Source organism: Callithrix jacchus, chromosome 7 (genome assembly GCF_049354715.1).
Source record: "Callithrix jacchus isolate 240 chromosome 7, calJac240_pri, whole genome shotgun sequence".
Taxonomy (NCBI): domain Eukaryota; kingdom Metazoa; phylum Chordata; class Mammalia; order Primates; family Cebidae; genus Callithrix; species Callithrix jacchus.
Window position 1 is genome coordinate 101,156,829 of NC_133508.1, and position 21,222 is coordinate 101,178,050.

Here is a 21,222-nt window from a genome sequence, read left to right on the forward strand (position 1 = left end):
AGGACTTTCCATTGTCTCTAAGGAGATCCTGCCTTTTTAGTAACGAGTTGGGATGTTTTTCTTGTCTTTAACAAACAAATAACAACAAAAAGAACTAGAAGCCCCTGGATTGGAAAAAGTTGCTATGGCTGTAGTGGAGTGAGACCATTATTGAGTTATCACACTTCTTCCAATGTGCCATAGTCTTTCTAATACGTATGTCTCCTCTTAACCCAGAACAGCCTTTCAAAGATTGTTCACCACCCTCCTGACCTTTGGAATTCCTCCTTCTCAAATGGGAATATGTATTCTTCCTCAATGCTGTCTTAGAACCCTCTGCCTACCTCTGTTGTGACTCTTATCACGTGTTTACTTTTAGGGCTAAGGCTTATTTTAAAATTTTAAGCACATTTTCCAATGTTTTTGCTTATTATTGCTTCTTTCATACAACTCATTCCTTCTGAATGCAGTTTCCTTTTTACAGGAATAAATAATTTAGCACAGAAGCCTATGCATGGGTCCATGACAGTTTATTTGTAACAGCCAGAAAATGGAAACCACCAAATGTTTGCAGCGAATGGTTAAACAAAGTGTGGCATGTCCATACAATGGAATACTACACAGCAATAAAAACAAACAACTGGTACATACAACAAAGTAGATGACTTTCAAGGGCATTATGCTGAGTTAAAGAAGCCAGTTTGAAAAGGTCACATACTAACTGAGTCTGTTTATACAACATTCCTGAAATAACGGAAGTATAGCAGCAGAGAACAGATTAGTGGTTGCCAGTGGTCCAGAATGGTTGGGAGGAGGGAGATGGATAGGGCTGCAAAGGGATTGCATATGGGAAACCTTTGTGGTGATGAAATTGTTTTATCTTGACTGTGGTAGTGGTTACTCAGATCTACACTAGCAATGAAATGGCAGAACTATATACACATATTCTAACATTGTCAAATTCCTGGCTTTGATACTATACCATAATTCTGTGAGCTGTAACTGTTGGGAGACACTGGGTGACGGGTATGCAGAATCTCTCTGGTCTTTACACACTCTTTTGATGTCTTATGGAGATGTTTCCCCCAACCACAACTAAGTCCTAAATGGACTTTCAAGAGTCCTTACAGCTTCTCTGGACTGCTGGGGGAAGTATTTCCAGCCCCTTCCCACAGGTGGGGCAGCTCTTCCAGGCTCTAGTAAAGGCTTTAGGCAGGAAGCTCAGATTTTGCTCTGGCTTAGGGCTACATCTTGGATTATTAAATGAACATTAAAACCGCAGCCCTCAGTCCACAGGGCCCATATTCGTAGGCACCTTTGGTATCGGCTTCCACTTTTTAGTATCCCTTTTGGCACCAAGAATTTCCTTTTCTTTCCATCTCAGCTATGCATCATATTTCCTTGTAACGTTTTATTCAGTCTTCTTCATGTTTTTAGACTCTGCGTTGGGGAGGGGTGGCTAGGCTATGGGGAGGCTGTTTCTGTTAGGTCTTATTATTAACCCCCACACTGTTTATAATAGCCTGTTTGGGGCCATGTACTCCTCTCCCACCAGACTGTAAGGTTTTAGAAGGTGTTAGGGACCAGTTCAAGCTTTTTCATCTGAGTTCTTACACATACAAAGTGCTAATACATATGCATATGTAATAAATGAATGAGTGAATCTCTATAGTTCCATGGAGGAGAGCCCAAGTATGATAGTTTTCAAGAATACAGACTATTTTTACTTTAAACATGTGTGTCATTGCGGTGCTTTTTGTAGCATAGTTTCTTCAAATACAAGAACTTCACCTGATCTATAAGATGACTTTAACAGATTTAAAGAAAGAAACAATATCTTGAAAGAGAAAGAAAAGTTATTTAAATGTTAATCAAGAAGTATTTCCTCTCCTCCCTTTATGTCCTCCACCATCCTTTGGGGGTTTTAGAATTGGTGAAACAAGCACGGATCTTTGAGGTGCTTGGCCTCTGGTACTGGTTCTCCAGCTGTGTTCTGCAGAGCTTAGAGTTCCACAGGGGACCTCTGGGGCTGAAGGGGGTTTAAGCCAGGGAGCAAGTGGTTATGTCTTTCAGCTCGTTCCTCCATGACCCATGTGGCACAGTTGAAGATGCTCTGGCTCTGCTCTCAATCTTTCTGGATTTAATGGTGATCCCCATCCCTACCCCAACAAACTGATTGGGCAGCTGCCTCAGGTTCATCAATCGTAAAATGAAGATGATAAAGGTATCTACCTTATAGACTGTGATGGTTGAGAAGATCTCTGAGCACAAGCAGAGGCATTTTGGCAAAACTAAGCACCTTTTCTGTCCTTTTTTTTTTCTTTTTCTTTTTCTGCAGGTCTCACTTTATAAAAATACAAATAATAGCACAAATTTTTGGTATATTATGAATTTTTCTTCAATAAAGTTATGGCTTCATCACATATATAATAATTATGATTATAAAGTAATTACATGGTTAAAAGATGATTTCATACTGCAGTATCAGTAGTGTGACTGGGTAATTGAGCAGGGTTTAAGGTTGCAGGATCGTGTCATCTTCTTTCTTTGTGACTATATTGATAACTTTATTTAGAGATTACATCAGAAATCTAAATTTGAGGTCACTGAGGACTAGAAGATCCTTGTAGACATTGAGCATAGCACTTTCCACTCCTGATTATCCCATATGGGATGAAGAAAACTCCAAATTTTCTTTCTCCTCATTAAGTCAACTGAGTCCCTAGTGTGGAGAGGATCCCTCCCTCAGAACCCCGGATGTGGGGCAATTGTGAGCTGAGGGCGAGAGCATGACTCAGGCTGAGTAACCCCCTTGCACTGTTGGGGAATATAGCCTGCCTGCCCTTTCAGGTTACAGCAGACTCTTACTTTTTTAAACAGGCACCTTTGGTTAACGTGATTTACCTGGCTATGGGCTTCTCCACTGAGGCACTAGGGAGAGGAAGGAAACAGGGCTAAGGGTGAAGTGCCTTCACCAAACAGTGTCTAAAGTATCACTGAAAACCATCAGGCTCAAAGCCATCAGCATTTTTGCCTCTTTTCCGACCACTCTCCAAGGATCACAAGTGGAGGCCTTCTTTTACTGTAGGAAGAGTATGCCCCTTTTATGTGACTGACCCTGGCTGCTTAGAAATTCCTAGAGTGTCTCTCAAAGCTCAGCCTCTGAGGATACTACCGCATCTTAGGGCTATAGACAGCAGAACATGCAGCTCAGTAAGAAGTCAGCATGTATTTCCTTTTGAGCCACCTCTAGGGTCTGGCTCTATCTTAGAATTTCTGTGCTTTTGGCGAAGGCACTTCCCTACCAAGGGCCTCACTTGCTTCATCTGAAAAATGAGGAGATTGTATGACATAATGTTTTTTAAAAATCATTTAAAACATTGGAGCATTTTCTACAGTACCTGTAAACACAACAATATATGAAACAGATATAAGTAGAGTTGTTTCTTTTGAAGGAGGGTCTAGAGCCTTGTACTCTTGTCCTGGAGAACCCCAAATCCTCTTATGTTCCTCTGTAAATAGCTCCAAAAAATCCTGTGGATTCAAAGAATGTAATTTGATTAGTAAGTCCTGGGCCTGGAGGGCCCACTCAGGTATAACATTCTAGGACTCCGTGAGTGATCAAGAAAGGCACTGGGGTAGCCACTTGCTTCTCTTGCACTCAGGCTTTGCAGCTACTGGGCTGGCTGCTAGTCTTGTGAGTATGTGTGTGCCTGTGTAACCTCATGCATCACTGAATCAGGGATACAGGATGTGGCATGGCTGGGAGCTTCTTGGAAGGGCTTCCACATCCTGTGAACGTTGGGTCTCTACCTGCCAACTGCTGAGATGAACCAGTAATGCTTTCAGAGAGCACAGGCTTTTATCAATGAGGAGGATTCAAGGCTTATTTTTTCCTTCCTTCCAAATAACACTCCCACTGTTGAGGCTTAAATACCAAAACCTTATGGTTTGCAGAATCAGTGCCAAAAAGTCAATCCTCTGAGAAACTGCAAAGATAATAGCTCCTATTGATCAAATCGGGAGGAGAATAGCTTTTGAGGTTTGCCCTTCTAAAAGAGGTCGAGAAAGATAAGGGCTGCAGTTTTCTAAAACAAGCTTGGTTTGCTCAAATTGGATAAAACCATATAAAAACACTTATGTTCTTAGGCAACTGGTGACCGATTCAGGAAAACCTCACAAAATGAAAAGATTGGCTTGGATTAGTGAGGCCTGTGAAATGCAGTGTCTTTCTAAGAGCATGGTAAATATGCTATTTCAAATACCGACAGTGACTTAGTAGCTAACCAAGTACATCCATGCAGAGGATGGCCACTCTGTACCTTACCTGACAAAGGAGAGGTTTGAAAGCCCTGGAGTCTCTCTATGCTGGATACTGTAAAGGAGACTTTTGGTTCATTATTTAATTTAATCATTACTTCAGTCCTTTGAGATGGCTTTTATTGTCCCCAATTTATAGGTAAGAAAATAAAGTTAAATAATGTCAGTAACTTTCTCATCATCACAAAATTAATGTGGCAGACAGTAGTGTTAAAATTTAGGTGTGTATTTCCAATAAATATTTTATTGTCTTCTAAATGGCACATACACGTTTGCTATTACCATAATGCTTTTGGTAAAGAGAGGCTCCTAGGCTAGTGGTAAATATATGTGGAAATGTCTCATGCTTTTGCCAATGGTGAGGCGAATAGGAATGCATCAGTGGAGATCTTACAGGTTCAAAACTGGTGGCCATGTCTCTCTCCGAAGCCACTGGTGGTCATGGAATAGATGGAGTTCAAGCTGACAGTGCTGGATTTTTCTCACTTAAACTTTACTTTTCCTTTCAGTGAAGAAGAAAAAAAAAGATCATTAAACATTACTTTGTGAGGGGAGATTATTCATATTCAACTTTCCACATATAATAATCAGCCTTTATTTTTAAAAATAAAGATAATATTTTTCAGGGAAGTTATTCATATTTTAAAGTATTTTATCTGTTTTTATTATCATTTTATCTGAGAAGCTGAACACATGATTATCTAAAGGAATGGATCTTGAGGATGAGAACAAAATTCCTCAGAATCAGCACAATCACTTAATGAGCTTGCGAACTGAAATTATCTTCGCCGAAGCCCAAGAACTGAGTGGTAATTAGTGTCCAGGGACACGTGGGGAACAATTTCACTGTTAGCGGTGCCAAGAATCTATTCATTTGTCATCGGTCCCAAATTATATTCAATCGCAATTCAACTTGGCTTGGAAAAACCAAGAGACCTATAGCTAACTGTCTATAAAATTAACACTGTAAAATGAAACCTATATTTCTGGCAATTTCACTGTGAGCAGCAGTAAGATGAAGCTAGGAAAATATTGCATGTAAATGCTGTCAAGGTCCGTCTTAATCCCACCACTTTCCAACCTGTGCTCCTTTGCCTGAAAAACTGCCTTGGCTGCTGAGCTTCTATTCCCAAGCTCCCTGAAGTCTGGGTGTTGGAGTGTTTGATGAGCCTTTTTCATAGGCGAACCACAGTAGTCCATAATACTTCAAACAAGGGCTGTCATCATTGAAAGAGCCAAAGTGGGTGGCAGCAGCATGGGGCTTAGAGTGGAGTTGGGGTTGGAGTTATCTGTGGAGGGCCCTGAAATGTACACAATTAGCTCTTCCTGGGGAAATCACCTGCATGAAATACCTATTCCCCAAACAACGGGTTGATAACAGAAGCACTGCTTTCCACTAAGCATTTCCCCTACTTGGATAAAATTTTCTTTTTGTTTTCATATTTTATAATTAAGATCCCTGCCATGCTGCCCATCTGACTCCTGTTCCCCTTAAAAGAGTCTGTGCTATTTTTGGCTCAGGACATTGGAGGAAATCAGGGCCATTGCAGGTGGGGAGGGTATGCGTGCTTCGTCTACTTCCTTCCCACCTGCTTCTAGGACCAGGAAAGAGGTAAGCCAAGGAGGTCTGCAAAAACCAAACAATCCTTTTGTCTCTGCTGTGGCAGAGAGATAAACTAGAAGTATACCTTTGCAAGGTCTCAGTGGGTCAACATCCTGTTCTTGTTCAAGCTCAGTCAGTGATGATAAGGTGGTCATTTGGCAGACAGTCACCATCAGTAAATATGGAAATACAGAAAATGTGCTTATCTCTGTGAAAAGGTGAGGCCAGAGGTAAGGTGGAAAAAAAAAAGTCAGGTTTCACAGGCTTGGATACTGGTCAGCACGGCCTGCCAGAAGGTGTGGCATGCTAGAGTCAGACGGACCTGGGTTTGAATTGCAGTTCTTCCCCTTATTAAAGTTCATCCTGCATTCCATCTCAGACCCGTTTTTAGTGGCTACCTAGAGCACTGTGCTTAGAGGACTCTACACAGATCCCAGGCCTAACAGGCAAATAGAGCCATAATGATTAAAGATGCAGCACTGGATTGAAGTGGGAGGGACTGACAATTTGTATGCCTTATATCTAATGACCCTGAGTCCTCCAAGATCCTATCCAGCCCGACTATTCTCTAATGTTCTCTGTGTGTGTGTGTAGACATAACCTAAGGGGAGATCAGTGTAACCCCATTACAATATATTAATAGCATGGCTTAAATTTTCAAAAAATAAAAACAACAATTACAGTCTATTATTAAGGAGTTTTGACAGCCCATAAGTACTTCATAGTGTATTATGTCCTTTAGATTATTGATTTGTATGTTTGCTTTAATTTATGATGGCTTTGAAAATTATCTTTTAAGTTTAGTTACCACAAATGACTCTCTCTATTCAGATACTTAGCTTTCGTTTGTATTGGAACCTAAAGTTCCAATGTAGAGAAACGAATTTCTCTATTCACAGAAACGCTACCAATTCCAAACACAACTAATGAAATTACTTACAAGAGCAACATTGTTCTTCAATAGGAAGACTATTAAATGTATTCATCTAAGACAGGTCTTTCAACAAGAAAAGGAGTTTATGTTTGGTAATATGTGGTCATTTCTGCAGATTTGTTTTCTTGTTAAGGTAGTATTTTGGGGGTGAAGTGTATTTTGCTCTTTTTTTTTTTAATTTCCATTTTATTTTAGATTCAGAGGATACATGTGCAGGCTTGTTACAAGGGTATATTGCATGATGCTGAGGTGTGGGGTCTGAGATGGAATGCAGGATGAACCCAAATAGTGAACGTAGTACCCAATAGGTAGTTTTTTAACCGTTGCTCCCCTCCCTCTATCCTTTTATCATCCCATTGCCTATTACTCCTATCTTTATATCTATGGTACCCAAGACTTTGCTCCCACTTATAAGCGAGAACATTTGATATCTCATTTTCCGCTTCTGTGTTAATTCACTTAGCCTAATGGCCTCCATCTTTATCCATGTTGCTACAAAGAACATGATGTCATTATTTTTATGGCTGCATAGTATTCCACGGTGTACCACATTCTCTTAATCCAGTCGCCTGTTGATGGGCACCTAGGTTGATTCCATGTCTTGGATGTTATGAATAGTGCTGTGATGAACATACATGTGCAGGTGTCTTTCTGGTAGAATATTTTCTTTTGGTGATATACCTTGTAATGCGACTGCTGGGTTAAACAGTAGTTCTATTTTTAGCTCTTTGAGAAATCTCCAAACTGCTTTCCACAGTGGTGGAACCAATTTACATTCCCCCAACAATGTATTAGCATTCCCTTTTCTCTGCATCCTTGCCAGCATATTATTTTTTGGCTTTTTAATAATAGCTATTCTGACTGATGTGAGATGATATCTCATTGTAGTTCTGATTTGCATTTCTCTGATGGTAAGTGATGTTGAGAAGGCTAATGTAATCTTTTACATTTTAATTTTCAAACCAGTGTTTTGAAGTAAAAATCTTCAAATGTTGGCCCACAGATTGTTTGTTTGGATGGCCTCTAAAATGCAGGCACCTCTACTGGCATCCAGAGTGGCCATTCCAGTCTAATAAGCTATGGGATTGCCGTGGTCTCTCTCCAAAGGCAAGCCCTTTGGAAATCTCCTGTAATGCTTCTAACAACCCATAAGTTACTATATTTAATATTGCCCTTATATTTCTCCCTTCCCTTCTTTTTCTTTTCAGAAACAGAGCTGTCAGTCACTGCTGAGTTAGTGCCTACCTCATCATGGAACATTTCAAGTGAACTCGACAAAGGTACACAGTGGGGGCACAAAGGGGAGGTGAGGAGGGAGGCGTGAAACTCTGTTTTTAATCCTGGCATGACCTTCTTTGAAATCAACTGTCTTTCAGATCACTGGAAGGAGGTGGGGGCCATAATAAATCCCCAGCTTACTTTGTCATCATTTAACATTTAATTACTTGGGATTCTATTATTTCTGGATAATTTCTTCCCCCCTTGTTCCTTTCTCTTCTTCCTCTAAAATGTTCCACATGGTAAAAATGCTTCAAGATGTGAAATAGGGTTGTTTCTGACCTTCCTGACACTACATCTAGTGTATCTTATTTAGGGGATTTGATTCGGCCTGAGCCAGGATTGATCAGAGCTGTTTGCTCAGTGACCTTTCACAATGAGCATTTGATGTGCTTGCAGGGTTCAGGACTGAGTATCTGGAATGTTTGTAATTGCCTGTGCATACAGATGGCAGCTTCCTGTGTGCAGGTGGGGAACAGGTTTCTGCTAGGAGATTGTTGTTTAGCATTAATTAAACCCCGCCATATGCTAAGCATTGGCTATTTTATAGAGACCCTGTGTCCTAGAGTCGTGCATCAGGACCCATCCAAAGCCCCTGCAGTCTGGCTGAATCTACCTTTCCAGCCTTAGTTATCTGTATTCCCCATTATGCATCTCCAGCCAGATTTTGATTTCTTCTTATATGTCCTGTGCTTTTCTGATTCTCTGCTTTTGTCTTTTCACCTGGATTGCCTTTCCTTATTTGTTAATACCCATTCTCCCCCTTTTGCAAGGTAATAAATTTCCTCTCCTTCAAGACCAAGGATAAATTTTATGTGATCCATAGTCTTGTCTAATCTCTCCAGGAGGAAGTGGCCTTTCCCTCTTTGAAACTCCCATAGCTCCTTTCTCTGTTCTTCTCTTCACATTTTCTATATTATATTAAGGTGATTTTTATACCTGTCTATCTCACCCTTGAGCCTAGAATAGAAGTTCCTTGCAGGTAGGGTTTCTATCTTGCTTTTTTTGGGGGGGGGGTCCTCCATCACAAAATCTAGCACAAACTCTTATTCGTAAGAAATCCTCAATAAATATGTGTGGAATAATGAGTCACACCTAGTGAGAAGCCATAGCCATACATATGTTGCAAATAATTCGGCAAACTTACTGAGCTGCTACTTTAGTTCAGGCATGATTGATTCAAGGTTCTGAGATTATAGTGGTAAAAGGAACTCAAAAGTAATTGTCATAAATGGTCTTTTGTGATTAGCTCTCTATTGTTCACTGATATGGTTTGGCTGTGTTCCCACCCACATCTCATCTTGAGTTGTAGTTCCCATAATCCCACATGTGTGGGAGGGACCAGGTGGAGATAACTGAATCATGCGGGTGGTTTTCCCCATCCTGTTCTCATGATAATGAGTTAGTTCTCATGAGATGTGATGGTTTCATAAGGAGCTTCCCCCTTCCCTGGGCTGGGCACTCATTCTCTCCCCTGCTGCCCTATGAAGAGGTACCTTCTGCCATAATTTGTAAGTTTTCTGTGGCCTCCCTAGCTGTGTAGAACTGTGAGTCAGTTAAACCTCTTTCCTTTATAAATTACACAGTCTTGGGAAGTTCTTTATAACAGCATAAGAACAACTAATACATCCACTGGAAATTGTATTTCCTCTCTGAGAAGAGATAACTTTATTTTATAAAACAGCAATAGGTGAAGTTATTTTGCTGGTTATACTTTACTAGGCACTTTAGGATGGTAGAATGAAATGAGATGTCTTTTCACCTTAAATCAAAGAACATTTAGAATAATTTTTTCTATTGCCAAATTTGATCTGGACATTCTTTTTTTATTAGGTATAAAATTAGGCACTACATGTTATTCCTGTCTACCTCCAGCACCAAACGCAATGTCTAGAAAGCAGTACATTTTCAACAAATATTTATAGAATATATTTAATGGAAAAGAAGAAATAAAGGACCCTAAACATTAACTTATTACCTGCTCTGTGCCAGGGACTGTGCTGGGTGCTTTTATATGAACTTATTTTGCAAGTTCCTTATGGTGCCAAAAGAAAAATTTTATCATTGCACATTGCATGTTGGTGATCAGATGCCAGTTATGGCAAAAGAAAGGCATCAGTGCATGCTAAGAACAGCAGCAGAGCCAGCAGTCTGGAACCCCGCCTGCCAGACTTGGAATTTCTACTGGACCAGCACTGTAATTAGTAGTGGTTGCCCATCAAGAAGGAAGTAGTGTCTATAGTATGAACCTGCTGGCCAAAGGGAGGGATACAGGCAAGCCCAGACTCCTTTGTTTGTTCAACATAGCCTTCCAGAGAGCACAGATGGCTTTCTGGAGGTGTGAGGATGCTTGGCATTACCTTTTCTAGAAGGTAATTAGTGTATACTCTTTAATTTCCAATTTGAATAAGAAAGATCATTCATTGGTCAAAAACTTATTGATTCCTACTCTGGTCTGGGAACTCAGTGAAAATTAGGATATAAATATAAACCAGACAAAGGCCCCTGTCCTCCATGAACTCAGAGACTACTTGGGAAGACTGATAGCTAAATGCATAATCAAAGCCTTCTGTCAATTTGATAGACTGAGCTTTCAAGAGACACTTCTTCCAATCACAGAGAGATACTAGTGAAATATACAATGAAAGAAAAATAATCCATTGCCGGGCTGGTACACAAAGAGGTGAAATCCCGAGGCTCCAGAAATTAAGAACAAGTTCAATACTAGAGCAACGATCAGTGAGGAGGAATTCAGTGAAAGAGCCCATGAAAATCTGAAAACTATGTGTACATCCTAGGGCCTGGAGTTTCAGTATCGCATGGGGATAAAAGTTGGAGCCACAGGAAACAAACTCCCTGCATTAGGGTATGAGTGGAGAATGACTGGCCTAACTATGAAATAAGGAAAATTCTGCCGAGGATATGATATGCAAATCTGTCAAGCACCCTGGGCCATTGGGATCACCCATGAGAAATCAAACCTCAGCCTGTACTACATATGGGAATGGGGTTGGGGTTCTCAGGTATTGCACAAGCCACAAACCAAGAAGATAACATAAAAGGCTGGCTTGGAATTGATTAAACCAGGAGACACTGACAGCAGCAAACCTAAAACCAGCTCTTAAAAATGTCTCAACATCCTCATGCATGAGGTCTTCCACCAAAAACAAAATTGAAAAAATCAAAACCACAAAACAACAATGGCAAACTCTTGCCAATGTTGGACTTACTTTAAAAAATTATAATGCCTACAAGAGAGGGGAAGAAAGCCACCATTAGCAAGCATCAGCAGACAGAACATATGGAAAAGTTCGTACCTTAGAAACTAAAGACAGTGGACCAATTTGAGAGAGTATATGTGTTTAAAACATTTCATGGTGAAAAAGAATGTAGAAACCATGGGGCAAGTGCAAGATAAATGGCAAAAAGAACTAAATAGACATTCTATAATCGAAGAATAGGGCTATGGATAGAAGAAATTTATCAAATGGGCTTAAAGTGATACACTCAGATGAAGAAAAATAGTGATCTGGGAGATAGATGTGAAATAATATGGTGGTTTAGAAAATGGACTTGAGCCAAGGACTTGAGCCGACTAGGTTTGAATCCTGACTCCACTGTCTGCTTCCTGTGACTTTCGCCAAGCCACTCAACCTATCTGTGCTTTGGTCTTCTCTTTTGTAGGGTGAGCTAATAAAAGCACCTACTGCACAGAGCTGTTGTGAAAATTCACCTCGCTAATAAATCTGATAAACTCTCCGGAGAGTAAGAAGTGATATCTGTTTGGGGTTAATATGGTTATTACTTTGGGCTTGATATTAAAATATCATGGGTACTTTGACAGTCTGGCCAGGCAGGCATATCTTAGGGTTGGGGAGGTATCTTAGAGTCTGATAAATCATCCCATTCTGGCCTTTCACTTGAGTGTTCATTCCTATAAGTGACATACTTCTTAGCTTGGCAACACAAGGTTCTTAGCTTGGAAACACAAAATATCTTACTAACAATTTTTACCCCTACTGACTCATCTTACTTTATCTTCAGTTCCCATACTTAAGATTCCATTTATTTGAATAACCTGCCTTCAATTCCCTCAACATACCATTCTCTTTCCAGCCTCTATGCCTTTGTTCATGCAGCTTTCTCCGACTTCACTTGGCTAACTTCATTTGGCTAACTCTTTGTTCCTCACTTAGCTAACTCCTCTTTTACTTAAGCACACCTTAAACATTCCCTCCCTCCCTATTTCCCACAGTGCCCCTAATGGATGTGCTTCTGAATAACACAGGTAGTATTCTTTCATTGGTGGACCTCCTGGAGAGAGACAGATGATTGACAAATCCTTCCATCAACCCCTTTGACCATGCCATCAACAGCGCCCCAAATTATGGGGTATCCTATTAGCCCATGTCTATTCTATCTTGTTCAGAATCCTTACCTCCCTATATTGAAATTATCTATTTCATGCCTGCCTCTTTAAAGTCAGGGTTTGCCTTATCTATTGCCTTATAATACACTGCAGTAAGTAACATGTAGTAGGAAATGTGGCATTAAATTATTTGAGTTCAAATCCCAGTTACAGTGTGTAAATGCCTACCAGGTGTGAGGCACTTGCTAAGCAGGTTGCATGCAGCATCTGAATTTACACCACCCTTTGCAATAGAACAGATAGGAAACTGAGGCTCATTTGGGCTAAAGGATTTCAGGGGAAGTGCCAGGATTCCCACCAAGGCCTCAGGGCCAGGTCCAAGGACCATGTCCACTGTGACAGCTGAGTGCATTCATATCCCCTCCTCTTGTGGGGCAAGTGCCCTCACATGGAGAAGCAGTAAAATACAATCCATCTCGTGGTGGGCTTTAATGCCTTCCTCTTCACCCAGCTTCTCTGGTCCACTCGTCAGTCCCACTGCTGCTCCCCAGCCACACTCAGGTCCCAGTGTTCTGTTAAACGAGTCCAGTCACTGGCATTAAGCAGTTACCTGTCTATCCTTTCCAACAGGAAATGAAATTTAAAAGACACAAGGCCACCCTGGAAGAGCTGCTGAAAGCTACTATTGATGGCTCATGGGGGTAATTTCTGAAACAACCAAATACTACCTAAAATAAATGGATCTACAGGGGCTCAACTTCAGCTTCCCCATGAGAGTGCTGGGGGAGGGGGTGTGATGAGGGCCTCTTTCCCTTTCCACCATACTCAGTCACAAGAGGTCTCAGAGGTTCTCTATAGAAAGCCAAATGTTTCTTTTGGAGAAGGGACTGGAAATTGCTCCCATAGGCAGCAGAAAGGGAGGGAACCTACTACTTGAAAAAAATACCGAGGCTTGTTTCCAACTGCAAATAGTTCCCTGTGCTGACAGACTATATTTGGGGTTTTTTGTCCTGGTTTGCCTTTTTAAATGGCTTTCTTTACCAGGTTGGAGCTTTAATAGGGAAGTGTGCAGTGTGGTTCTTATAAACATGGGCTCTAAAGTTACTGAGCTTCCTTTTGCTTACCTGTGGATGAAGATATATGTATCTATTACTGTATTAGTCCATTTTCATGCTGCAGATAAAGACATACCCGAGACTGGGAAGAAAAAGTGGTTAATGGACTTACATTTCCACATGAATGGGGAGGCCTCACAATCGTGGCAGAAGGAAAGCAGGAACAAGTCCAGCCTCATACAGATAGTGGCAGGCAAAGAGAGAGCTTATATAGGGAAACTCCCATTTTTAAAACCATCAGATATCGTGAAACTTATTCACTATTACAAGAACAGCACAAGAAAGACCTACCCCCATAATTCAGTCACCTCCCACCAGGTTCCTCCCACAACACCTAGGAATGGTGGGAGACACTCAAGATGAGATTTGGGTGGGTACACAGGCAAACCATATCGATTACCTAAGGTGGTTTTCCTAGCCAACTAGCATTGTCTGTGGGTTTCATGCCCGTGTTGTGATAAAATATCTGCTTGCATGGTCACAACAGACAGATACATCCTAGACTCAGCCCCCTAGCCTGCCTCGTCCCTCGAAGCTTCACCATCAAGGCCTATGACCAGGTTCTCTAGCTCAGAAGTGGTTGCTCCCTCTTGTCCCCACTCTGTTATTTGATTTGTCCTTGGCACATCTGTTTAAATGGTATTGACTGGCCTATTGCTTAGAGCTTGATGCTTAGCTAGTCATAATGGAGTCGCCGAGTCATTTTGCTGTGCTTTTCATTGTATATATTTGGAGCTCTGGGTTGAAGGTGGTAATGTAAGGATAGATTGGATCTTGCTTTGGGTCTTGGCACATGGCAAGCTGATGAACAGTCCTCCTAGGACTGCGGTGTCTGAGAGCTTATCCATCCTCGTATTCCGTCTTCAAAACTGGTAGCTGGTTGGGGTCTTAAGCAACATCTTTCTAATATTGATAGCATCATTTTCTTTAAAGGCTGTCACCTTGCCATTATCAACTACTAAAACACTTAAAGCCTCTCTAACCTCGTATGGAAAACAGAGGAAGGGATATGGAGTTGAAAGGGCTGGTGTATGAATTAAATAAAGCACCAATCCCCATCACAGTCTTTAGCATACATAGGTGCTCACTATGGGTAGTCCTCTTGACCGCCCCCTTCCCCCCAACTACCTTCTCATTCCCAAGGGAAGGACAGTATGACTTGAAAAAATAGCACTTAACAAGGAACCTAGGTTCTAGTTCCAGCTCAGCTCCATCACCAGGCCAATGACCTATTTAAGCTCTGGGCCTCGGGGTTTTCACCTGTTAAAAGGGAGGCATCAATCCTTGTTCTGGCTGCATTACCCATTATGAGACTCCATTGCTGCGTGACACTGTATAGTAGCCACTACCCACTTGTGTCTATTGAGAACATGAAATGTGAGGGGGAGCATCAGTGTAAAACACACTGGATCTCAAGGCCTTAATATAAAAAAGAAAATATCTTACAATTTTTATGTTGATTACATATTGAAATATTTTCATATATTGAATTAGTAAAATACATTAAAATTAATTTATAACACCTGGTCCTTTTAAATGTGCCCACTAGACACTTTTAAATTACAAATATCACTTACATGTGTGGCTCACAATATATTTCTATGAGATAACCCTGCTCTCAGGAAACAGTAGGTGAAACCTTAGGTAAATCTAACCTGTGTTTCCTCCTTGCAGCATAAAGAAATGCTCCTACATATAAAGATTTTATGTGTAAGGGATTATCATTACTGATTATAGTCTCATCACTATTACAACTAAATTACAAATTGACCACTAATGTGATTAGGGAAAGGCAATATCTGGAGTAATTTCCCATCTATGGAGAAAAATATTGTGGGTTAAAAGCCCAAAAACACATAGGGATTTTTTTTCTTTTGTGACAAGATCTTATTCTGTTGCCCAGGCTGGATTATAGTGATGTGATCACGACTCACTGCAGCCTCCATCTCTCAGTCTCAAGCGATCCTCCCACTTCAGCCTCCCAAGTCACTGGGACCACAGGTGCACCTCACCATGCTCAGCTAATTTTTGTATTTTTTGTAGAGACGGGGTCTTACCATGTTTCCCAGGCTTGTCGTCTCAAACTCCTATGGTTAAGTGATCTGCTCCCTCGGCCTCCCAAAGTGCTAGGATTACAGGCATGAGCCATCGCACCCAGCCAGGAACACCTTCCTAATAGGAGAGGAGGGATTCAGATATATGTGGGGAGCTTCTTGCCTGCTGTATATTTCCTGTATCCCTTGCTGGCAACCAGTTCTTATTCCCTTTGCTTTTACCCAGCATAGAAGCATGAGACATGGCAATCAGTTCCCCTTCAGCCAAGCAGCTCTCTCTCTGACCTGCATTAATCCTCTTTACTTGACAAGTCTATTCATTTTAGGGAAAAGCACCAGCAAGATGAAGGATATGGAATTCTATCAGGAAACAGAGAGAAAATGACCCTTTATGGTCCATCTTGATTCTTCAAAACCTGCTCAAAGTGGAGAGATTTGCCATCAGCTCCCCGGGCATCCAGCCATCACTGAACCAGAAAGGGTCTTTCCAGCCAGTTATTCCAGCTCTTGGCACCCAGTTCCTCCCATCATTCCTCACCTCCCCATCTGCACTGTCATGGGGCATGCAACCTAGAGGAACAAGGCCCTCAGGGTGCTCTGCAAATGGCTGTGTGAGCCACACAGAACCCTACCTCCATCCTCCCAGCAACCGCTGCCCCAGCCCAAGCAGGCGAGCAACCGAGAAAGCTTGGAAGTGTTTGCGCTTTCATTTTTACCATTTAGAATGAGGAGAAAGCTTATCTACCTTCTATCTTGGGTCTCAGATTCCTTACTCCCTTGGTACTATTTTCAGTAATTCCTGGCTAAGACAAGGCACATTTTTGGACTCATAAATAATAAGGCAGCCACAGAGAAAGAGTGTCTGGATTTTTCCCAGGCTATCTTTTCCTTGCCTGTGTGTCTTTTAGTTTGTATTTAAGCCTGTCTCCTCCTGTTGCACCCACTTCACAAATGGCCTTAGGATTTAGCCTCAAGATACTTCCAGAAACCTGTGGACTGGGGTCCTGTTCACAGGGATCCTGGAAATCTTTTCTAGCCCTGGGCCCATGGCTTTGGCAATCTTATCTAAAGACTTGCTGGGACTTTTGGACTTAAAAGATCTACTTGGCTAAAGGAAGGGAAATGGGGCTCCTGCCTCAGTTTCCTGCTTCTCCTTCTTCACCCTTACTTGTTACGCTTTCAAATCAAACTGTTCATTGTTCCTCATTCTATTTCAAGCATTTGTGAAAACCTTACTGTTTGCTGTGATGAGAACACCCTCCTCCAGCCTTTTCTCACTGTTAAAGACCCAACTCAAACTTCACCACTTCCAAGAAGCCTTCCCTGACTCCACCTTCTCCCATTGGTGATCACACCTTATTCCTCCCCATGCCAGGTGATGCTTGTTTGCATGTATGTTCTTCTTCTTCTTCTCCTCCCCATTCTTTTTTCCTCCTGCAAGAAATATTATTGAAGATCTTTGTCGTTTCAAGCAAGGCCCTCGTGGGTCCCCGATTCAAACAGAAGGTGACCAGGAAAAGCAGTACGGAGAGGGCTTTGAGAGAAAAAAGAACAGCATGTCAAGCTGTGAACTTCTTGAGATCAGGCAGCATGTCTTCTTTATGCATCTAGTGCAGTTGTTTGAATAGAGAGAGAAATGAATAAGTGATGAAAATCAGAACGCCGGAGCTGAAAGGTACTTTAGAGTAGCTGTCCTCGAGCTTTGATGTGTGTTTGAATCACTTGGAGAGACCCAGGTTCATTGAATCTGCCTAGACCCTATTTCTCTCCATTTTTACCATCTTTCAGGTTACTCTGATGCCCACTAAAATTTGAGGACCAGTGATAGAGCAGTAATTCTTAACCTCAGCTGTAATTGGTATCATCCAGGGAATTTTACAAATTACTAATGCCTGGGTCTGTTCTCCTCGGCCCCTGATTTTTATTTTATTGGTCTGGTGTGTGTGCAGCCTGTGATTTGAGAGGTTTAAAAGGTCTTCAGGTGATGCTAGTGTGCAACAAAGTTTGAGAACCACTGCTTTGGAGTTCTTCCCGGCTAATCAGCCCTGTAGCTTGACTCGTTCCAAAATATCCTAACAAGTGATTAATGCACGTATAGGTGCTTGGCACTTTGTCAATATCTGTCCTCAATTTTCTGAGGTAATATAGAAAAGACCTGGGCTTGGAGTGAGAAGTCCTTGGTTTATATTTAAGCTCTGTGGCTAACTCTAGATTCTTGAATATTGAGATGTGGTTTTTTTTTCCCCGTCTGTAAAATGGGGAGAATACCAGCTTTCCAGGATTGTTGTAAGTAAAGAATGTAATGACATATGTGAGACAGCTGAGCACAAGCCCCAGCACTGATGAAATAAATATGGAGAAGGGTAGATAGTGACAGTGTTGTATTTTTTAAATATCTGAATGTGTTGGCATAACTCCATCACTTTTTCCTTATGGACATCGGAAGTAACATCTCCCTTTCTCATGAAATAATACCAATTATTAACAGCTACCATCTATACAGGGCTTTTGATATGCCAAGAACCATTTTAAGTAATTTACATGGATTGTCACATTTAATCCTCGTAATAATCCTGAGATATGGTGAAAATTCACAGATGAAAAACTGAGCCTTAGAGAAAAGTTGTATTTTGAATAGTGACCTCCTGCCCACAAAAAGATGTCCATGTCCTGAATTCTGGAACCTATGAATTTTTCTGTATTTGGAAAAGGGCTGTTTGCATATGTAATTAAATTAAGGATCTTGAGATGAGATCATCTGGCATTATCCCCAGGGGCCTAAATGCCTACAAGTGTCCTTATAAGACAGAGACTCAGGGAGATTTTAGACAGACCCGCAGAGGAGGAAGCACTGTGAAAATGAAAGCAGAGATTCCAGTGATGCAGCCACAAGCTCAAGAATGCCAGGGCAGCAGCCCTCAGAAACTAAGAGACAAAAATGAATTCCACTCCAGGGCCCCCAAAAAAAGTGTGGCCCTGCTGGATCTTCTACTTCTAGCCTCCAGAAATGTGAAAGAATAAATTCCTCTTGTCTTAAGCCACTAAGTTTGTGATAATTTGTTACAGCAACATTAGGAAACTCAGAGAGATTTAAGCAACTTGCCCTAAGTCACAAAGCTGTGAACCCAGAATTCAAACCCGTGTTCTTAACCAATATATTATATTGCCTGTAAGCTGAACTGAATTTGTCATCAAGTGTCTTGGATTCATTTATTCTACAAATGTTTATTCAGTGCCTACCATGGACAAGGCCTGTACTGGCTGAAGATACAATAATGAAAAAAACAGAAACATTCTTGCCTTTGCATACTCTACAATTTAGTGGAAGAACAAAACTTTGAGCAAGTACTTTCACATGCACAGAAATACTGAAAGTCATTTAATTCCAGCTGTGATAGATGCTGCAAAGGAGATGAATGAAAAAAAAATAAGACTTATCCTGGGATACAGCATCAGATCCATCAGAGGTAGGCCCAGCTAATGGCTGAGGTAGTGGTCAGCTCTTCATTCCCTCTGGCCTGCTTGCTGAGGGTTTGAGGGCCTACAGCTCCACTTCAGCCCTCCTGAGCTTGCGGAAGTTGGTCCACAAACTGGGCAAGTCCATTATTTGCGGATAAAGACCCACAAAAGAAGAAAGGCAGTAGAGAGTTTGGCAGACAGCGAGCTCTGCAACCCGTTGCAGACATTATTGTGAGGCAGTGGAGTGTGTGGAAACTTCTTTTAGACAAACTTGGAAAATCTTGCCTTCCTGTACCAAGCAAGATTTCCTGTAGGGCCATGAGAAGCTCACTAATTATCTCTTTAGTTCCAAGCTATATTACTTCAGGGAAGTTTCTGACAAGGATTCATACTTAAGTATCTCTTTGTCTGGGTTTATTTTGTCAAATGCTTATTTGCTTTTAAAAAAAAAAATGTCCGGAGTCTTAGCTGGTCAAGCAGTTAAGGAAGTTCAAATCCCCACATACCTCAGAGGCAGAGCTCCTAGTCTCTGCCTTGATTGCTGCAAATAACTTATTTTCTGGCAATTTTCAGCAAATGATTTCATTCTCTGTGAGCCCAAAGTCATGCCTAACCAACCCTGGCCCTTGGACCATGGTTGTATAGAATTAAAATTGACCTACAAGAATTTTCTATCCCTGACCCTACAAGAAATTTCTATCCATGACCTTTGGTTGTCTTCTGAACTCAGAAACCTAGATTCTTCCCAAAGATCCTTCCTAGGACTCTAATTTCAACCCCAGTGTCCCCAGTAGTTACATTCATTTCTTCATTCAACAAGTATTTATTGAGCACCAGCCATGTGGCAGGCACTGTGCTGAGGATACAGAGGTGAAAGTACAAAATTCCTCTCTTATGAGCCTCGCTTTCTGGTGGAGTTAGCAAATCCCTGTGTGGGAAGTACTATTATACCTGACACTTCCTAAGCACCATTTAATTTGCCATAAAAACTCTGCAAGGCACATACTATTGTGTCCATTTCATAGACAGGAACACAAGTTCAAAGTAAAACGATTCGGCTAGTGAATGCAGAACCCGAATTCAAATTCAGGTTTTCCCAGTTACCAAGTCCATGTTCTCAATGACTACTTATTTCTAAAATAATAATCTGTGTATGAAGGGAGGAAAGAAAGAAGGGGCTTAGAAGGCTTTTTGCTGGTAGGATATCCTTTGTGGAAGGGGATATTCTTGATTGCCTTTAGGTGGTTTTTCTTATTTGTACTTTTTCTTTGATTTTTGTATTTCCTTCAATAAATATCCTATACTTTTGTAGTTAGATAAAAAAAAAATAAGTAAAAGACATAAACATTTAAAAACTCATATGTACCCCTAAGAATTGAAAACAGGTATCCAAACAAATGCAGATACACACATATTCATAGCTGTATTACTCATGGTAGCCAAAAGATGGAAGCAGTGTAAATGTCCATCCATGGAATGATTGGTAAACCAAGAATGGGACAGACAGATGGAATATTATATAGCCATAAAAATGAATAAAGTTCTGATACATGCCATAACATGATGCTGAGTGAAAGAAGCCAGACCTAAAAGGTCGCATGTATGATTTCATTCATGTGAAATATTCAGAAGAGATAAATGCACAGAGGCAGATATTGGATTTGTTGCCAGGGGCTGGCTAGAGTGGGAAAAGGGAGCAGCCACTTTATAGGAACAGACTTCCTTTTGGGCCGCCAGATGTGTTTTCCAATTGGATAGAAATGCTGATTGTACAACATTGTCAGTGTACTAAATGCCACTGAATTGTTCAGTTTAAAACAGTTAATTTTATGTTAAGTGAATTTTGCCAAAATAAAACAAAAATAAGAAAACTCTAAATAAACAAAACAGTCACAATGAAGAGCTCTGGCCTTGCTATTCTTCTGTACTGCTGGGTCCCTGAATGCTCCAAAAATAGCTTTAACATTGCAATGCTAACTGTTTTTACTTAGTGCCACAGCCCCAGTTTCGAGTAAGAGCTCTGGCATGTCCACTAATAAAGTAACTCTGGGCCATTCACTAACCCTCTCTGGACTTCTGTGTCCTCAGTTGTCATGCAAAGGTAAAAATGT

The 21,222-nt window shown here is 41.1% G+C and overlaps 1 protein-coding gene across 1 annotated transcript in view; it reads left to right on the top strand.

The window, feature by feature from the left end:
- ROR1 (receptor tyrosine kinase like orphan receptor 1) overlaps window positions 1-21,222 on the top strand; it is a 400,362-nt gene that overhangs the window by 227,957 nt on the left and 151,183 nt on the right. The window contains exon 2 of the mRNA XM_017974813.5: window positions 8,045-8,116. Coding sequence (XP_017830302.3) covers window positions 8,045-8,116 — 72 coding nt within the window. The remainder of the gene's footprint in view (window positions 1-8,044; window positions 8,117-21,222) is intronic.